General features: G+C 39.3%; 1 protein-coding gene across 3 annotated transcripts in view; it reads right to left on the reverse strand.

Annotated features, from left to right (window-relative positions):
• LOC118818687 (probable phospholipid-transporting ATPase IF) overlaps positions 1-19,634 on the reverse strand; it is a 116,175-nt gene that overhangs the window by 12,812 nt on the left and 83,729 nt on the right. Inside the window, exons 27-30 of one of the 3 annotated variants that reach the window (XM_036586000.1) lie at positions 19,223-19,326; positions 16,625-16,790; positions 12,129-12,214; positions 7,839-8,173 (exon numbers count right to left, since the gene is read on the reverse strand). In XM_036586000.1, coding sequence (XP_036441893.1) covers positions 8,089-8,173; positions 12,129-12,214; positions 16,625-16,790; positions 19,223-19,326 — 441 coding nt within the window. In that variant the 3' untranslated portion in view covers positions 7,839-8,088. Of the gene's footprint in view, positions 1-7,838; positions 8,174-12,128; positions 12,215-16,624; positions 16,791-19,222; positions 19,327-19,634 lie in introns of those variants that run through there. The other 2 variants (XM_036586001.1, XM_036585999.1) reach the window with 2 other exon arrangements.

Raw genomic sequence — 19,634 nt, forward strand, 5'->3', positions numbered from 1 at the left:
CTCCTGTAAAGTTACCATTTTGGAGATGAGTTTTTCTTCTGGCAACAGTGATAAGAATATTATGAATAGTATTTGTACAGAATTACCTTATGAGAGCTCACTGCAGCTACAGTCCTTCTATTAAAGACACTCAGACGCTCGCTATAGGGGATTTAGAGCTTTAAAAACAAAAATTAAAAATAAAAAAAAAATTCACCGTATCAGGAATGGTATAACACATGACTACAGCTGCTCCCCAAAGCAATCTATAAAAGGAAAAATAAATTTCCCTCACTTTCGACAGACGTGTTGTAGCAGCATACTATATTAGTAAACGTCTGCTCCCTAACAAAGTCAATAAAATTTTAAATACTTCACAGTTTTTACCCTCATAATGTCCTGCTTCATAACTTTAAAACTGACCACATTTCACCACTATGTTCTTTCTGCCGTTCAGCTTTGGAAAATCACTTATTTTTTACCTGCACGTTTTGTAAGGAATTTTGGGAATTTCTTTAATGGTATTCATATCCATACACAAATTTATTTCTAAAAATGAGACGATGGTCTTGTTCCTAAACTATGATACTAATTTAAGTGGAGTAAATGAGGTTATGAAACTATTAACCTTATTGGGCAAAATTCATACGCACAAACGATGGCGTCGGTTCCTAAAGCTATTCTGCAAAGACGTGATACTTTTTTTTATTCCTTACTACAAATACAACAGAACAAAAAGCTAAAAGCTGTTTAATGAAATTATAAAGCACAGCTCATATCTATTTATGACTTATTCTAACCAAATTTTATTTTTTATTGTTTATTCTTTTTTTAATTATATATTTCTCAAATTTTTACATTTATTTTACTTCTTTTCATTTAAATAGGCTGAATATAAATCAATGTTTAATTTTTCCAAGGTGTAACTGGAGCTGAACATTTACTGTTTACATAAAATAAAAAAAAAAAACAAACAAAAAAATGAAATAAAATAAATCAATAAATATTTGGGATTCTACACACAGAAAACGTTGACATTATATTGTCCACTGTTCTGCAAGATTTACAGTTCCAGAGCATTTCTTCCTAGAAATCCACAGAGCGTGACGGTCTGTCTGCTGTTCTACATCGACCCTGCGACTCAGGTTTTATTGATGTTTCCTCGTGAGCACTTGTGAAAAGCAGCACCGAAGCTGCCAGTTTGAGAAACGTTTTCTGAGGAATTTACTGAGTTAACGGTCGAGCTATTAATACTCGCGCCGAAGCAGTTCTGCTAAAGATCAATAGCAGCAGGAAAGCGGCCGGACGAGGGAGATTAAAGAGCAGTGGCGGTTCAGCCTTGCACTACTGTAACTGTAAATAGAGTCATCAGCACCGGCCATAAAGGAGCAGCTCTAATCAGCGCCTGCCCGCCGAGCGCTGACCCCTGCACTGGACCTAATGAAAAACTGAGCATCGGCTGGACGTTTGAAATCTGCTGAGTCATAAATCAAATGAGCCTCCGGTGATGTGATAACAGTGACCAAACAGTGGATCCGGACTGTGCTTCATCACCATCTCTGAGTGTTTCAGTAGAACTGTGATTTAATTTCCAGTCCAAAAATCCAATTTTTCAGGAGAAACTTAAAATTAAATAAAAACGCTTCCAAAACTGTGTCAGGGAAACAATGTGTTTCTTAAAAAAAGACGGTTCTTCAAGGGTTCTTTAGTAAAGAAAATGGTTCTATATAGAACCATGAACACTCAAAGAACCCCTTTGCAAGACTAAAGGGTTCTTTGCATCGTGAAAGGGTTCTACAGATTGATAGAGTGTGCTGCAGACGGTTCTATATAGAATCTTTTCGAAAAGGGTTCTACGTAACACCAAAAAGGTTCTTCAATTTGACAGAGAATGTTCTGCAGATGGTTCTATAAAGAGTCTTTTCAAAAAGGGTTCTTTATAGCACCCAAAAGGGATCTTCTAAGAACCATTTTCTTTAGTAAAGAAAATGGTTCTATATACAATGAACACTCAAAGAACCACATTGCAAGACCTAAGGGTTCTTTGCATCATGAAAGCGTTCTACAGATTGATGGAGAATGTGTTGTACATGGTTCTATATAGAATCTTTTTGAAAAGGGTTCTACATAGGATCAAAAAGCGTTCTTTAGATTGATGGAGAATGTTCAGTAGATGGTTCTATACAGAATCTTCTATCTTTTTTTCTTCTTGTTCTTCTATTGTCACAATGCCAAGCTTGTAACAATAGAAGGACCCTTTTGGTGGTATATGGAACCATCTATAGCTCATTCATGCACATTTTCCATCAATCTGAAGAACCTTTCATGATGCAAAGAACCACTTAGTCACACAAAGGGTTCTTTGAGTGTTCAGGTTCTATACAAAACCATTTTCTTTACTAGAACCCTTGAAGAGCCATCTTTTTTAAGTGTGCTGATCACTTGGATGGTGAGAAGCAGAAAATGATCAACCAGCTTCTAAGACTGAACTTTGGAGGTGTGTCTGCAGATTCTTTGAGGAACTGAAAGTGAGTCTCCTGAAAAGAATGGAAGCTGGAATGAAGGTAAACAGTGTCTCACTGACTCACACAGCTGAGAGGTGATTTAGCTGTTGAGGCTGCTACATGTAACATCGACGTCCAAAGAAACACAAGTATGTCCAAAATGCTGAGATTACAGGAGACGGCAAAAACGCTCATTACTTTTATTGTAAGTTAATGTAAAGAGATTTCATTCCAAGCAATTTTAGAGCCTTTTTATCAGTCCATTCCCCATGTGAAGGACAGCTGAGCCCAAATGATGCATAAAAATAAAAACTGCAAAAAATAAAGATGTTTTTTTGGACTGCTTTTGTCCTGATGCTGAAAAATAAATCATTTGTACTTAAAGGCCATTTTCACTGGAAATTAAATGAATGTAGGGAGGTCTCTGACTGTATGTCATCAAAGATTGGTTTCTGGAAATGTGATAACTGCAGAAAATCAAAAGTAATGTCAATATGTTTACATGAGTAATCAGATAATGGGGAAACTCCAGGTCTACATGAGTCAGACAGTAATTGGATTTTTGCTTTGCAACCAGCCAATAAACTCACAGAGGAAGATGTGACCTAAACATAACGTACAACTCAAACTTCATGCCGCATTTTTTTTTAAACATCGAGTCACTTTACCCGAAAGAATGTATTTTTTAAAGCAGTAACTTTTTTAACTTTCAAAATGGAGCATTTCGGTAAAATGGATCGTTACTGCTCAAGTGACTTAGACCCAATCCCATTTCACCCCTCGCCCCTACCACTTAGCCCTACCCCTCCGCTTTGCGCCCCGAAGTGTAGGGTGTCCCGATAGAGGGGTAGGGCGAAGTGTCAGGGCTACATGCAGAGGTTTTTCAGAGACTCCAAACAGTGAGTTAAGAGAAAAAAAGAAAAACCGGCAAGATGGCTGAACAAGAGACCAAAGAAACAAAAAAATGTGAGAATTTTCTCTGTTAAAAATGTGATTTCAGTGTATTATGGCTTTACTCCAGCTACACTGTGAAGAGTCAGAAAGGAGCTCTTTGGCATCAATGTTAGATATCTCAATACTCAAACCTCACTTCACACAAATGCCTTTAATGCCTCACCCTGTATATTTGTAATTATCAACTGGTGTGACAGACCATATCTGCGCTTTAACTTCTGGACTGTAACTTGGTCTGTACTTACTAATGTTTGTGTTTGAGAAGAATGTAGTCTGTAACTCATGATACATGATCTGTTTAAAAAAAAACAAAAAAAAACAAAAAAAAAAACGAAAACCAATTACAACAAATAAAAAAGCTCACTTCACACCAATTCACTCTTAGGCTGTTTTCACACCTAATTTGACCTGTGTTATTGTCTTATATGATTTGAAATTAATACTCATAGTTGCTTCTATTACTGTTATGTATTATCATCTGTCTGTAAAGCACTTTGAGCTGCCACCGCTATGAAAAGTTCTCTATAAATAAAGATATTATTATTATGATTATTATTACTAATTTTATTATTATTATTATTATTACTATTATTAGTTTGCTTGCTAAGGTCTGAAACAGAGTCTGGGTTTTTGTGCTATTGTATTATTTCAACTTGCTTCTGTTGGTGCAAGTGCACCAAATAAAACACACGAATGCTTGTTTACTGGTTAGAAATTTTTTAGAGATTTAAATGCTTAAACACTATTACTCACCATCTGTGCTGCATCACAATCAAAGTAACAACAATAAACCTTGTTTGACATCTGCTTCTTCATGACTGGTTTGCCAATTTAAATGTAGCCAGGTTGCTGATGAATCCATGTGCCAAAATCAAAGTCTTTGCTTCTCTCTCATTTTATCATTTATATTTATTCTGTTACAATTATGTACTATTTTTATTCCGTTATTAGCAGCAGCTTGTGCTGAAAGAGCAAAATGAGTGTTTGTCAGGAGTCAGACGTTTGAACAGGCAGATTATGTGGACAGTGCAGCACTGGTGAAGCAAAAAAGCACGTTAAACACCCTCGTTTGGTGCGGACCATCATGAAAAAGTGTTCCCACCAGCAGTGAACAGAACCAGGATGCGTTTGGAAGACCTGCGATTTTTAACCATGCTTCACTTATTCAGCTTACACCAGAGTTCAGGTGGTGTATTTACACCCATCAAGATGGACCGAACTAAAAAAGTTCGATAGGTCCGCACAAAACGAGGTAGGTGTAAAAGCGCTCTTAGATGTTAAGATTAAAGATTAAAACTGCCTTTATTTCAGGTCCAAATCCAGGTGAAGTGCAAAAAAGACTGCGGAACATGAAAGTAAAGGCAGTAAAGGCAGTTTTATGTGAAGTCGGTGTAAAGTGAATATCTGGGGCATTTATTTTGGTCTATTCATCACGAACACTTCTCCATAAAGTAAAGAACAGCTGCTGTTCGACTGCTGTAGAAAACAAAATGAAAAAGTACAGCAACAATATGACAGCTCCAATAAAGATTTCAGGGGGGCCGGTCACAGCACCACAACCCAACCGCCCCGTCCCACGCTGGTTCCCCTTCGGGCTCCCCAAAGTTTTGCCTCTGATTACAGCATCATACCACAAGATCATACCACACGAGTACATTTGCCTATCAGAGTATCAGGCTTAGCTGTCATCACTGAGGCTAAACACAGTGAGAAAGTATACATTTATTGGTAATGAAAAAGCATCAGAAACAGTCCATAAATTCACTTATAAATCATTTATAAACCAAGAATACCTGAAAAACAAGAAAACACCTTCAATACTTGCTTTCAGTAATATGAGAGTACCTTCAGATTTACAAGAGATATGCTGAATATCAAAAATATAGGTAATGTTGATGATTTAAAAGCATGCACATATCGATATGATTATGAGACATGGCGGACGCAGGCAGCTCCACTTAAGGCACGAGGGTGAAGGATGAGCGGATGGCACAGTGAACAGGTACACACGAATAAAAACAGGTGAGCGCTTCCCATCATGCTCCAGGCTACAGTCTCTGAGGTGACTGGGGTTGAGGACTACGAGGGTAATGAGTGAGTGATGGCAGTCCACTCAAACACACACACATTCGGGGACACGGGAAGGCCATTTAAGTCGGAGGTGCTGAAATTTTAAAGGGCTCATTGCCTAAATATTTCCACTTATAACATTGTTATAACGTCATAATTGATGGACACATGACCATTTTCCAACCTCTCCTTTTCCCTCAGGATAAAACAGGCTGTTTTCGTTACTATGCCTAAGATTGATAAATGCAAATGAGCTCTGTTCCAGGCTCTTAACTTCAGTGTGAGTGGGTGGGGCCAAACTGCTGTATGCTGAACAGGCGGGTATATACAGGGTGATTCAAAAAGATTCATCTGATTTCAAAGCGCCACATTTTTCCAACCGTGAGGCGTCTAGGAACCAATCACAATCCAATTGAAAGAGGGAGTCATAGAGTTTCTGACCGTCAGTGGAAGTCTGGCTCCCTTCAGTCTGAGAGGAGATGAGACCCCTGATCAGAAAGCGTTCTGCGTTCTCCTCTTCAATAAGAGTGAATCCGTCATAACTGTGCAGTGTGATTTTCGTGGGCAGTGAAGCTCCAACAGCTCAGAGCGTTCGTCGTTGGTTCCACATCACTGGATGATCTCCGAAATCGCACTGAAAGAGCCGTGAGTGCAGCGACATCCGACACGCTCAATCCAGTATGGGATGAGTTTGACTATGGCGTTGATGTTGTCTGTACAGCTGGAGGAGGTTCATACTGAGACCTTGTACAATTATATAATAAACTTTATGCTCATTTAAACCATTTACAGTTCACTGCATTGATCTGTAATGATTTACAAGAGAAATAAATCATTTTAAAATCGGATGAATCTTTTTGAATCACCCTGTATAACTGTGCTGTTTTTCCATAACGTTAGAGTTTCTTTTCATTTTTATTTTTCTTCATCATCTGAGCACAGTGGTGGTCCTTTACATCGTGTGAACATTTCATTATGAATGGACCAATAGTAGCCGGACAGCTACAGTCACTGATGTAAAAAAGGCCGAACAAATCTAAAGTGTGATAAACTGTGAGTTGTGAATACTGCGAGAGCGCCCCCTGCTGTTTATCAGAGCGTCACCGCTCCCCAGTTTCAGTCTCCATTTCCCAAACGCTTTAGCCGAGCGCGCTAACGTTACTCCTTCTAATAAGCAGACACACGTTCAGCTCCGTCTGCTCATTATTCACCACCATCACTGTAATATTTCATCATCAACATTAACACACGAAGGTGATCAGAGGGGCGGTGGAGATCGAGTCTGCAGCGTCTGAGATCTTTAAAACGCAGAGTTAGAAAAGAAAATCATCTCACAGTGAAAGCAGCGTTTTACAGTAGAAATACATGGAGCTCATTATGCTGGTAGTGAACTATGCTGCTGACACAGCTGCCTAAAAACCATAGAAACGGACCTTAAACAGAAGTTAGGACCCTGCTGTTCAAAAAGCTGCTGGAAACCCTTCACACCCGTCTGAGCTGACCATGATTTTTATCACCACTTCTTGTTATCAGTATAAATAAAACTATAAAAATTTGGGATGTGCACGGGTGTTCGAGGTGCACCGGTAAAAGTCAGGAAAACGTTCCAGCTAAAATTATGTAGGAGTTCATCAACTGACTCTGCACGTATGCTTGGTGACACAGCTATGGCCTCCATAAACTGAGCTCTAAGGCTTTATTTACTCTTTCTTAATAAAAACAGGGTTTGTTTGAACGTCCGGAGAGATCAGCAAGTCAGAGAAGACACAGAGATGATTAGAAAGGGCCAAGTCCTTAAACATGACCGCAGAAATGTTTTGAAATAACCAGATCCAGAGTGTGGCCTCAGGTGTGCGTGCTGCAAGAGACCAAAACTTACTTCGGCATTTTATTTCCTCTGTTTTTGGTGGCTGAAATTTTTAAACTTCACTTCAAAATACCTTTAAATTATTACAGGTTTTTTAATTATTAACATTAATTTATAGCAAATTACACCGATCAGGCACAACATTATGACCACCTCCTTATTTCTACATTGTCCATTTTATCAGCTCCACTTACTATATAGGTGCACTTTGTAGTTCTACAGTTACAGACTGTAGTCCATCTGTTTCTCTGATACTTTGTTAGCCCCCTTTTACCCTGTTCTTCAGTGGTCAGGACCCCCATGGACCCTCACAGAGCAGGTACTATTTGGGTGGTGGAAAGTGGATCAGATGCAGCAGTGCTGCTGCTCCACTCAGACCAGCACAACACACACTAACACACCACCACCACGTCAGTGTTACTGCAGTGCTGAGAATGATCCACCACCCAAACAGTACCTGCTCTGTGAGGGTCCATGGGGGTCCTGACCACTGAAGAACAGGGTCAAAAAAGTGGAGCTGATAAAATGGACAGAGCGTAGAAACAAGGAGGTGGTCATGTTATACCTGATTGGTTGATACTGCAGCATCCTGGACACCCTTACTTCCCGCGTCCCTACACACACTTGCACATCCACACATCCACGGCTCTAGGCTGGGCAGTACTACCTAGGGGAGAGGGGGGGCTGCGTCAATGGTAGGGGAAGAAGAAGCAGCTAGCAGTTGCCAATTGTCCTCCCCTCTGTCCCTGCTTTCAGCAGAGTCATATTCTGAGCCGACTGAAACTTTATCCTCTTCCATCTGGAAGGACAAAACAGCTGGTTAAGGCTCGCCGACGGAAGAAAACTGGAGAGCGGAGCGAAAAAATTCCTAAAGGAGCAACAAAGTGAGCATGAAAATGGCCCAGATCCACTGTGAAAACACACTATTAAAGGCAAAATAATAAAAAAAAGCTTATCTACAGTCGTACGCAAGAGTTTGGGCACAAAAATAAGTGCACAGAACACACTTCTGCACATATAATTGTGCAATTAGTGTTTATTTAACATACTATGAAAAATGAAGCAAAAACTGCGGCCTGCGCAAAGGTTATGTCACACTTTAGACTTCATGTCTTGTTTCTGTGCAATCAAATTAGCAGAAAAGATTCCTTTTTAAGTGTGTTTCCTGTACAGGATGTTATTTTTGCATACAAGCAATAAAACAAGTAATTTGACTCAGGGTGTTCAAACTTCTGCATACGACTGTATCTAAAATATGCTGTGATTTATGAAAAAAGACCGGCTTTACAGCACTTTAGCATTTTAAACAAAATTACTACTGATAGGCAAATTATTGCAATAATTATTTAAAAAATAAGCATTTAAGACATTATTATCAGTGGATATCTCACGTCACATGGACTGGAGATCATTTTCTCTGCTCACTGCAATAAAACACAACAAATTTATAACTGTTTCAGCTGCATGCAGTCCAAAAAAAGGACTCCGCTGAACGGCACTGAAGACAAACAAGCGGATAAAGAGCATCCGCTAAAAGCGCGAGGCCGTGCTGGTTTCAAGCTGTGGTAGTAGAGGTCTGAACCGTGCTCATGGTGGGCTCATGCTGCAGTTAGAAGAAACTAAAGCCTCTCACTAGCTTGAGCTCAAATCTTACAACAAAAACAAGGCAAATGAAACAAACAGGAAGGTGAATTTGCTAGAGAGGTTACAGAACAATACTAACTAAACTACATCTAGGCTCCGCCCACTAATATGTTCTTTCCTAGAGGTTGTACAGAACGCTGGTAAATATCATGTTCAACCTAATGAGAAACTGTAGAACAGTTATTGTGATATAAACCGAGTCTGTTCTACAGTTTCTCATTAGGTTGAATGAATAACCGACTCTAAATGTAGGTATTGTGATATAAACTGAGTCTGTTCTACAGTTTCTCATTAGGCTGAATGAACAACCGACTCTAAATGTAGGTATTGTGATATAAACTGAGTCTGTTCTACAGTTTCTCATTAGGCTGAATGAACAACCGACTCTAAATGTAGGTATTGTGATATAAACTGAGTCTGTTCTACAGTTTCTCATTAGGCTGAATGAATAACTGACTCTAAATGTAGGTATTGTGATATAAACTGAGTCTGTCCTACAGTTTCTCATTAGGCTGAATGAATAACCGACTCTAAATGTAGGTATTGTGATATAAACTGAGTCTGTTCTACAGTTTCTCATTAGGTTGGATGGGATTTTGACCAGAGTTCTGTAAAGCTTGTTCAACCTCACAACAGCAGGTATGAAAGAATGCATTTGAGGGCAGAGCATCTGTAGGTCAGCTGCGGTCCAGTAAACAGGAAGACCCCTCTGCTGACCTGGCAGTGGCAGTTAATTCTGCAAACGCTGCAAAACCTGATATCTTGGCGAGTGAAAACATCTTGAATGTGGACAATGCGAGCAGTATTTCCCACTGAGATTACGGTTAGATGATTATGACATTATTTAAACTATTTCTATACATGTTTATATGTTTTAAGTGCACTAGTACAATAAGAAAGCACAACTATCTGCTAATGTACTTAAAATAAAAACTTATATTGCTCCCACAAGAATTTTAATAAATAGAAATAAGCTAAAATAGCTGGATCTTACATTAACCTTACAGTAATCTCAATAGAAGTAGACTGAAATAGAGTCTTATAATAATCCTTTACTTAAAAACGTATTAATAGCAGCTCTTTTACTTGTTTAATTAATTAAACATTATTTTGTTTTGTATTTAACTGTTTGTCTTAATAATTGAGTGTTAGTTGATATTAATCAACAATCTCAATGAAGAATATTAGATGCATTGCCTACACAATAGACGGTTCTTCAGGGGTTCTTTAGTAAAGAAAATGGTTCTAAATCGAACCATCAACTCTCAAAGAACCCTTTGTGAGATTAAAGGGCTCTCTGCATCATGAAATGGTTCTTCAGGTTGATGGAGAATGCGTTGTAGATGGTTCGATATAGAACCTTTAGTAAAGAAAAGAGTGCTATATAGCATCAAACAGGGTTCTTCTATTGTAGAAGAGCCCTACAGAAGAGCCCTTTTTGGTGCTATACAGAACAATTGTCAACAGGGTTCTATATAGAACCATCCACAGCACATTCTCCATGAAACAGTTCTTCAGATGGAAAATGTGCACTAATGTGCTATAGACGGTTCTATGTACCACCCAAAAAGGTTCATCTATTGTTACAAGCTCGACACTGTCACGATAGAAGAACCCTTTTGGGTGCTACATAGAACCCTTTTCAAAAAGGTTCCATATATATAGCCATGTACAGCACATTCTCCATTAATCTGAAGAACGCTTTCAGGCTGAAAGGAAACCTTTAATGATGCAAAGGGTTCTTTGAGTGTTTATGTTTATGGTTTACTAGAACCCTTAAAGAACCATTATTTTTAAGTGTGTATATTCAATATATATTCACTTGCCAAGACGTTACATTTGCAGTGACTGCTGGAGTGAGAATGTTCATGTATATGGGTCATTCTACAGAAACGTCCATTTTGTGCCCCTAGCGTTCACAGATATATTACACTTGAAAAACGTTAGGATTACAATATATTTGTATTTTAAAATAAAACAATAGGTTATTTTAACAATTACACCTTCTTGAGCCTCAGTTCATCAATACTGTTTTTTAAATCAATTATCTAGAATTTCAAGCACCACAGAAGAGCTCGTCCTCACAGTCATGTGTGAAGGCTGAGGCCATAATTTAAGCTAAAATAAATGTTTTTCTGCAATTTTAACAGCAACAAACTCTACATGACTATGGAATATATATATATATATATATATATATATATATATATATATATATATATTAAATGACAAAGAAAACAAATGCCAAATAAGTATTACAAAATATATAATGAAAGTTGTTGTCCCCAGGAGTCGTGTCACTGGTGTTACTGTGTAACAAAAAATCTCTTATTTTGAAATAAAAGTCACACTGATGACATCACTTGACTTCCTTTTACCTGTTTTCTGAGGATCTATGAAGAAAAGCACATGGTGAGTCCACTGAGTCTTTCAGTTATCAGAGATTTTCTCATTTAGCTCATGATTTCATATGAAGCTTTTAGCTGAAGTCACTGGTGTGACCGACTTTATTCTGAGGTCATTGTGAAAAAATAGAACACAAATGGATTAAATTCCATATTTTAGTGGATATTCCATGATTGACAACATGTGGTTTGATGCTCTGTAGCAGCCATTCGATAAAATGCATTGTTCATTAAAATGTCTCTGGTGTTTCCTTAATTATGTGTAACACCAATGAGGATCAGTAACACCAGTGACTCATATGGAGAGATAGAGAAGTGGACGCTTCTGTAGAATGACCCTTCTATATATTTGTATTTCTGCACTGGCTGTATTGTGCTGTACACTCGTGGTCATTCTGAGTTATTTGGAGCTGGTCATGCTCCAGTCTGCTGTTTTTAAGTCAGAGAGAGAGAGAGAGAGAGAGAGAGAGAGAGAGAGAGAGAGAGAGAGACATGCAGGTTGAGGGTGGGAGGTTTTACAGGCATGCAGGGTGAACTGTGTGCCCTCTGTATCGGCTCAGTGTTGATCTTAATTCGTCCTCCCTCTCTCCTTCACTCATCCCTGCCCTGTTCACTGCATTGCCCTGAATGCTGGTTAGTTTGTTTTGCCACAGCATGCAGCACGAGACTGGGGGGAAGGGAGGGGGGCGGTTTTTCCTACTCTACCTAATCTTGCCCAGCTGATTCTTGGCTCTGGACAGCGGCTGCAGAGCGATGAAGTCGTCACCTATAGCAACACGGTTGGAGTACATCTACAGAGCGAGAAGGGGTGAAACACACAGAGGGTCAGTAAGAGGGACAAAGACACGAGACAGAGAAATGCACACATACACACACAACAGGGCTGCACCACACAGACAAAACACCAGCACTGCAACTGTGTTATGACTTCCAACACACCAGAAATACCGGTGAATCAATAGTGCTGCATAGTTAAAGGGGAATTCCACTGTTTTTTTCAAAATTTCTGCTTAATCACATGGTTAAGATATAAACAAACTCATTCAGAGTGGTTTGGTGTGAAACGCTCCGTTCTAGAGAAACTTACTGAGTCAGAACTGTTCACAGTGGTGGTGATAGGGACCAGACGTCCACCTCTAAAAGCTCCCTCACAGAAAGTTACTACATGAAATGGTTATGAATTCACTGCCTGATGACTGAGACACTGAAGATTTTGGCCTGAAATTAAATCAATTCATAGTGAAGGGAAACATTCCCACTGTTCTGAGGCAAAATAGTCCCCAAAGAAAACTTATTATTTCAGATTTTAAACTATTTTCCATCATCAACATTCCATATAAACTCAGAAGACTCGTGTAGGTTCATTGGTGGTTCTGGATAGTAAATAAAATGTCTATATCTGTGTTGTAGTCATGGCGACCCCTGGTTCCTATCACCACCACTGTAAAGACATCTGAACCATTTTCGTTATTTGATTCCCTGATTCACTCAGACACTCATCTGGAGTTGTGATTGGCCAGGAGGCTCATTGCACAGCTCATTTGCATATTGCAGCTTTTTTATCAGTTTTGTAAAGGCCAATATATGGAAACGATCAACCATCAATATGTTGTGCAGCCCTAAAACCTGCACTCAAATGCACATTAAGACGTCATTTACAGACACACACACACACACACACACAAAAGACAAAGACAACACACTAAAATACACACACACACACACACACACACACACAGAGTAAACGAAAGTTCTCACTATGACAAAGACAGGAAACAGGAAACAAATAGAAGTCAGAGAGCAGATGCACGTCTAACTGTCTGCTGTCAGCTGCAGAACTGGCGCCTGCTCAGCTTCCAGAACCTTCATCTGCTGAGCTTCACGGCCTGAACAACTGCTAACTGCATCTCACTGAGCAGGAGACACACAGACTTACACAGACTGACCCCCTAAACTCTGTCGGCGGGTCTGGACTTCAGCTCCTCCCTCTGATAACTAGAGAACTCTAAAGTTATTTTCACAGCAGTTAAATATTTCATAGCAGTTGTGGTTCCTAAACAATTTGTAGTGGTTAATGTATGAATCATAAAGGATGCTGAATTATTAATAGTAGTTACTGAATAATTCATAGTGGTTTCAGAACAATTCATAGCAGAACTATTACAGGTTACTGAAACTTTCGTCGCAGTTACTGTATAATGAATGGTTGTTACGAAATAATTCAGGAGATCCTGAATAAATCATAGTAAATACTGAATAATTCACAGTAGATACTGAATAATTCATAGTAGACACTGAATAATTCATAGTAGACACTGAATAATTCATAGTAGACACTGAATAATTCATAGTAGATACTGAATAATTCATAGTAGATACTGAATAATTCATAGTAGTTACTGAATAATTCATAGTAAATATTGAATAATTCATAGTAGTTACTGAATAATTCATAGCGGTTAATAATTAATAGCAGACACTAAATCATTCATAGTTAATACAGAACCTGGTGGTGACTGAATAATAAGCCTTAAGATTAATACCGAGACTAAGTTTCTGCACCCCAGTCGGGAACTGCTGCAACTCCACCACTCAATCACCCAATATATTCCTTTAAAATACTCCCTCTCTGTAAACTCCAAGCCTGTCCCTGGTCAGCAACTCTGACCGTTCCTGAGTATCTCACAGCCAAGACAGACTGAATACAATGCTAAAGTTCAGGACCATGAGTCAGTTCCTCTTCAGCTCGAGGTTTAGGTATATTCTCAGGAAGAGAGCAGCATCGCTACTCATAGAACAACAACATCTATCTGCACCACATCTTAATCAGAAGCATTGTGGGAAACCACTGCTCTTCTTCTAGTGATGAACCATGTGCCTTTAGTGGTCTGATAGGGGTGGGGATATTCAGATTCGTCAGGAGATGCAGTTCAGAGTGTCCAGATGCGTTTATTAAACAACTGTTTGTGCATCTTCAGCTTTCATTTCTAAAGGATTCGGACTTTATATTATGATGTTTCCCCGTCTACCTTCATAAGTGATGGAGCTAGCTCAATTTAAATGTAGCCAACACACTTCAGTCTACAGCCATCTGACTTTAATAACATTTTTAAATGTAGGTAAAACTGTAGATAAAATATAGACATTAACTCTTTGTTGACTAATATGTCAAATGTTTATTAATGGTAAACTTTCATTTGCAAGCACACTTAAAATATATTTTTGTGAACTGGTCATAATTATTTGAATGCACACCAACCAAACCTGAGTTCTGCGATTTTACAGTAACTCACAATACAATTTACAATAACAATGTTTTCTTAAATTAGAGTGTTTTTTGAAAGTATGGTTATTAAGAATTAATAAGTTTCACTTTAGTTACGGTCTTGCAAATCAGCAATTAAGATCTTTTAAATGTAGCTATTTCTTTGGACACTATTTCCAGGTCAGCATTTAATCACAGTCAGGTATTGATAATTAAGTAACAGTATTATTGTTAATAAAGTATATTTAAACATTAAGATATTTAAGCACGCAAACAGTCCACTTCAGTTTTTAGTCTTGCAAATTAATTAAGATCTTTTAAAAGTATTCAACCATTTGCAAAATATTTATAAGTAATTTGTAAACATTTGTAAGCTCCTCTTAATAATCTCACTGATCATATGAGCCATTTTGCTTAACAAGCTGAACTTGTGCTTGACTAACAGTTTTAACAATAAATGGTCTTAAAAGCTGGAGTTAATTTATAACTGCTAATTCACCCTTTAACCCTGAAGGTTGGCGAGCAGACTGCTGGTCACCGTGGCAACGCAGACAACAGTCTCGCTTAGCTAGTAGATAACGAAACAGCAAAGAGAACCAAGAAGAAGAGAGTTAAAACGGACATCAATACTTTGGAGACGAATTAACTTATTTGCATTTATAATCACTCCAGCTGGTTCCTGATACGTTGAATCTGCATTGAGAAACTGTCCAACAATAAAAGGTCACAAAGCTGAAGTCAGTATTTAAGGTGGAACGGGAAAATCACAAAGCTAACTTCAACCTCGTAAAATACCAAATGTTGAGAGACATTTTCGAGAAACTGTTCTACTCTTGTGGAAAAGTTTCCTGCCGGAGATGCGAGAAAAGTAGCTGAGATGTAGCTTAAAGCAGAGCAAAGTAAGCCTGTGTTTTTGTTTATATTTTTAGCCTATACTGGCACATCAGCACATACTGAGACATAATTACAGCCCAGATGGTAATAATGGACATAAAATGTGGCTCAGAAGGTGGTTTGATTTTTACTGAAAGGACAAAATGGCTCTTCTTAACATTTGGGTTGCGACTTCTGTTCTAGGGTTTCCTCCTAGGTTTGGTCAGTGTGAATTCAGATAATTAATACCGGTTTATATTTCTTGATTAATATGTCAAATAAAGATATTAATAGTACGCCTCTGAATGAAAGATTACAACTAATTTAAGATTTAAGTCATTAATCAACAAACAGTCAATAACTAATTTACAGAAGACCTTATAAATAGTTTAAAACACATTTCCAAGCTTGCTTACGAATGATATGGTTCTATTTACTCAGGAAGTATTAATGGCTTGCTGACAGTTTAATAATCATTAAAAAGCAGATCTTAGAGTGTCTCCCTAAACTGTTTTCTCAATTAAAACACATTTATACATAAGCCTACATAAAAAAGTATGGTTGTGATATTTTGTGCATTGATGCAGAACCGCAATGCATTTAAACGTGAATTATTTTTCACACCCCTATTCGCTGATGGTTTGGGTCAAGACAAGTTAAGGTACAATTGTCTGAAGTTTCCACAGGAAACAGTGGCTTTCTGCACATTGATGTCACTGCAGATCTGCAGAACTTTACACACTATAAGAACTATAATCTGCTGAGTGTGTGAGTGACTCAGTGTGTGTGTGTGTGTGAGTGTGGGTAAAGGGTGGGCTGGTGAGAAGCCATGCTGTGGTGTGAGCGACATGCTTTCTGTCGATTAGTGTCAGCTTCCGCAGCGAGTGCTTAAGTGCCCGCGAGCTAAATCTATTACAAAACATTCATCTGCCCGAACGCCAAATGTGTGGGTCACATGATGCCCATGCAAAACGCCATACGGGGTCCAGATCAGCAGTCCTGCTTCAGACGACCGGCATTCGGATCAGTGCAGCCGGGACAGATAAAAGGGCTTTTCCCTCACCTGAGACTTCTGCGTGCTGGTGGGCTGCAAGTGCCTATAGAACACTTTCTTAATGACATCGGGGAACAGGCAGGTGATGACGATGATGATGATGGCGAACCAGGCCGAGCTGCTGGACAGCAGCTGGACGAAGACGAAGTACATGTCCTGCGTGTGCAGGAACGGCCTGTAGGGGAGGAAATACAGTCATGAGCTAAAAATGCTTAAAAATGCAGTAAAAATGCTGCATGTGCCACATTATCTTCCACTCGCTGTTGGTCACATGACTGGATGAAGTGCAGTGGAAATTAATTTCTGCGATGTATAGAGAAACACATATATAGAGCACTTTCACCAGCCACCCGAGAACCTACTCTGTAAAAGAAAATTCTATTTATTTTATGAAATTACTATGTAATTAAACTGCTAAGAAACGCTCTGTTCTGGAGAAACGTAGAGTCGGAATTGTTCACAGTGGTGGTGATAGGAACCAGACGTCCCCCTCTAAAAGCTCCCTCACAGAAAGTTACTACATGAAATGGTTACGAATTCACCGATTGATGTCTGAGAAAACACACTGCCCTAAAACACATTTTCAAAAGGTGAAAAAACCCATAAAGAAAACACATTTTACCATCATCAGCATTACTTATCATCACAGTTAGGACAAAACCTTGTATCTCCAAACAAGCTTTACAGGAGACGCAAAAAACGTTCTTAACTTTCAATTAACTTTAACTTTCGAATGTAAAAAGATGCTATTCTAAGTCACTTTGGACCATTTCTATGGCTGTTCATCATGAAATTTTGACAAGAGTGAAAATGACAGCTGTCAATTTCAAGGCAAACAACGGCAAAGACATCTAAGGTTTTGTCCCGACAGTGACAACATATAAACTCAGAAGACTCGTGTAGGTTCACTGGTGGTTCTGGATAGTAAATAAAATGTCTATATTTGTGTTGTAGTCATGGCGACACTGTAAAGAAATCTGAACCATTTCACACCGAACCACTCTGAATTCACATTCAGAAAATCAGCATGAATGAAGCAGATGAGAGTTAAGGTGCCAGCTGTGTCAATCAGATTTTGATTAGGATCCAAGGCTGGCTTTATGCTGCAAAAACGTTCAATTTTAGCTGCTTGAAATGAAACTAACTTGCGCTTGAACTGTATAATGAAAAAGTTTCATCATGTAAAGCCAGCCTGAGACCCGAGACCAGGACAGAAGCTGAAAAGGTATGTGTGATCAGAGCTGAATTCTGTTCAGTTAAGTCCATCTCTGTTATCTGACTGCTTGAATAATCATCAACATAACAGATTAGTTGATCACGAATGCAGCACTAGTTTTCATCCTGATCCAGAGTTAAATATCAAACCGTTCTGAAGAGCAAACTGCAGAGAGCTGAGCTGAGCATGACTCAGACAGGAAATCAGTCCTGTAATGAATAGACGTCTGAGACATGAGTGCTCCTCTCCCCACTTCCACACGATCCCCTCACTCCCTCCCTCTCCAGAGGAGATAAGGTAATGGGTTCTGACAGCCAGGCCTATTCATTACCAGCCAGACACGATTAGGATCACTGTGGCTGGTGTGGCTGAGCACGAGACGAGACGAGACCTCACTGCATTCGCTACAGCACCAGCAAAACCACTATATACACTGACGTGGTGGTGGTGTGTTAGTGTGTGTTGTGCTGGTAGGAGTGGATCAGACAAAGCAGTGCTGCTGGAGTTTTTAAATACCTCAGTGTCACTGCTGGACTGAGAATAGTCCACCAACCAAAAACATCCAGCCAACAGCGTCCTGTGGGCAGCGTCCTGTGACCACTGATGAAGGACTAGAGGATGACCAACACAGACTGTGCAGCAGCAGATGAGCTATCGTCTCTGACTTTACATCTACAAGGTGGACCGACAAGGTAGGAGTGTCTAATAGAGTGGACAGTGAGTGGACACAGTGTTTAAAACTTCCAGCAGCACTGCTGTGTCTGATCCACTCAGACCAGCACAACACACACTAACACACCACCACCACGTCAGTGTCACTGCAGTGCTGAGAATGACCCGCCACCCAAATAGTACCTGCTCTGTGAGGGTCCATGGGGGGTCCTGACCACTGAAGAACAGGGTAAAAGGGGGCTAACAAAGTATCAGAGAAACAGATGGACTACAGTCTGTAACTGTAGAACTACAAAGTGCACCTATATAGTAAGTGGAGCTGATCAAATGGACAATGAGTGTAGAAACAAGGAGGTGGTCATTATGTTGTGCCTGATCGGTGTGTGTGGATTCTGATTTGAAATATGCTGATTTGCACTATATTTTTGAGCAGATGACAGAAAATAACCCTTTATTTACAGCAGACGCTCTTATCCAGAGCAGTTCGCTACTTGGAAAGACAAACAACAAAAACAACAAACGTGTCCTTAAGCTACTGCAGAAACACCCTCAAGCTAAGATGATGACTCATATAAAATTCTGCACAAGTAGATTCAAGAATAGGATTCGACAGAGATTATCTTCAGAGCTGAAGTGATTATTTAGAGCAGAGTCTATTTAAAACAGGCCGATTCATGCTGTGTTTTTGTGTGTTACAGAAGGATAAAAGGCTGCGGTACCAGATGATGCCGCCGTAAAACAAGGAGAAGATGAAGTAGAAGGCGATGGAGCCCCACGTGACAAAGTGGTTTATCCAGGTCCAGAAGTGCGTCTCCAGGGCCAGCTGTGAAAAGCAGAAAGGACAAAACATTAACATGGAGTGTTAGTTCTTGGTAGGGCTGTGAGGATTCACCAAACAAACTGGATAAAACAATCTGCATCAAAATCATACATACGTAATGACAATACATAGTTACATATTTTGTTAGCATATTTTTGTAGTTTGACCTTAGTTTCTAGGATCTATTTACACCGCATGCTGCATCCGAAAAGCCACTAGCATTGTGACTGACCCCACACACCCCTCACACGAACTGACATAACCGAAATAACATCTCGGCTGTGATTTGGTCGCCGTAGATCATCACAGCC

Source organism: Colossoma macropomum, unplaced genomic scaffold (assembly GCF_904425465.1).
Source record: "Colossoma macropomum unplaced genomic scaffold, Colossoma_macropomum, whole genome shotgun sequence".
Classification (NCBI taxonomy): domain Eukaryota; kingdom Metazoa; phylum Chordata; class Actinopteri; order Characiformes; family Serrasalmidae; genus Colossoma; species Colossoma macropomum.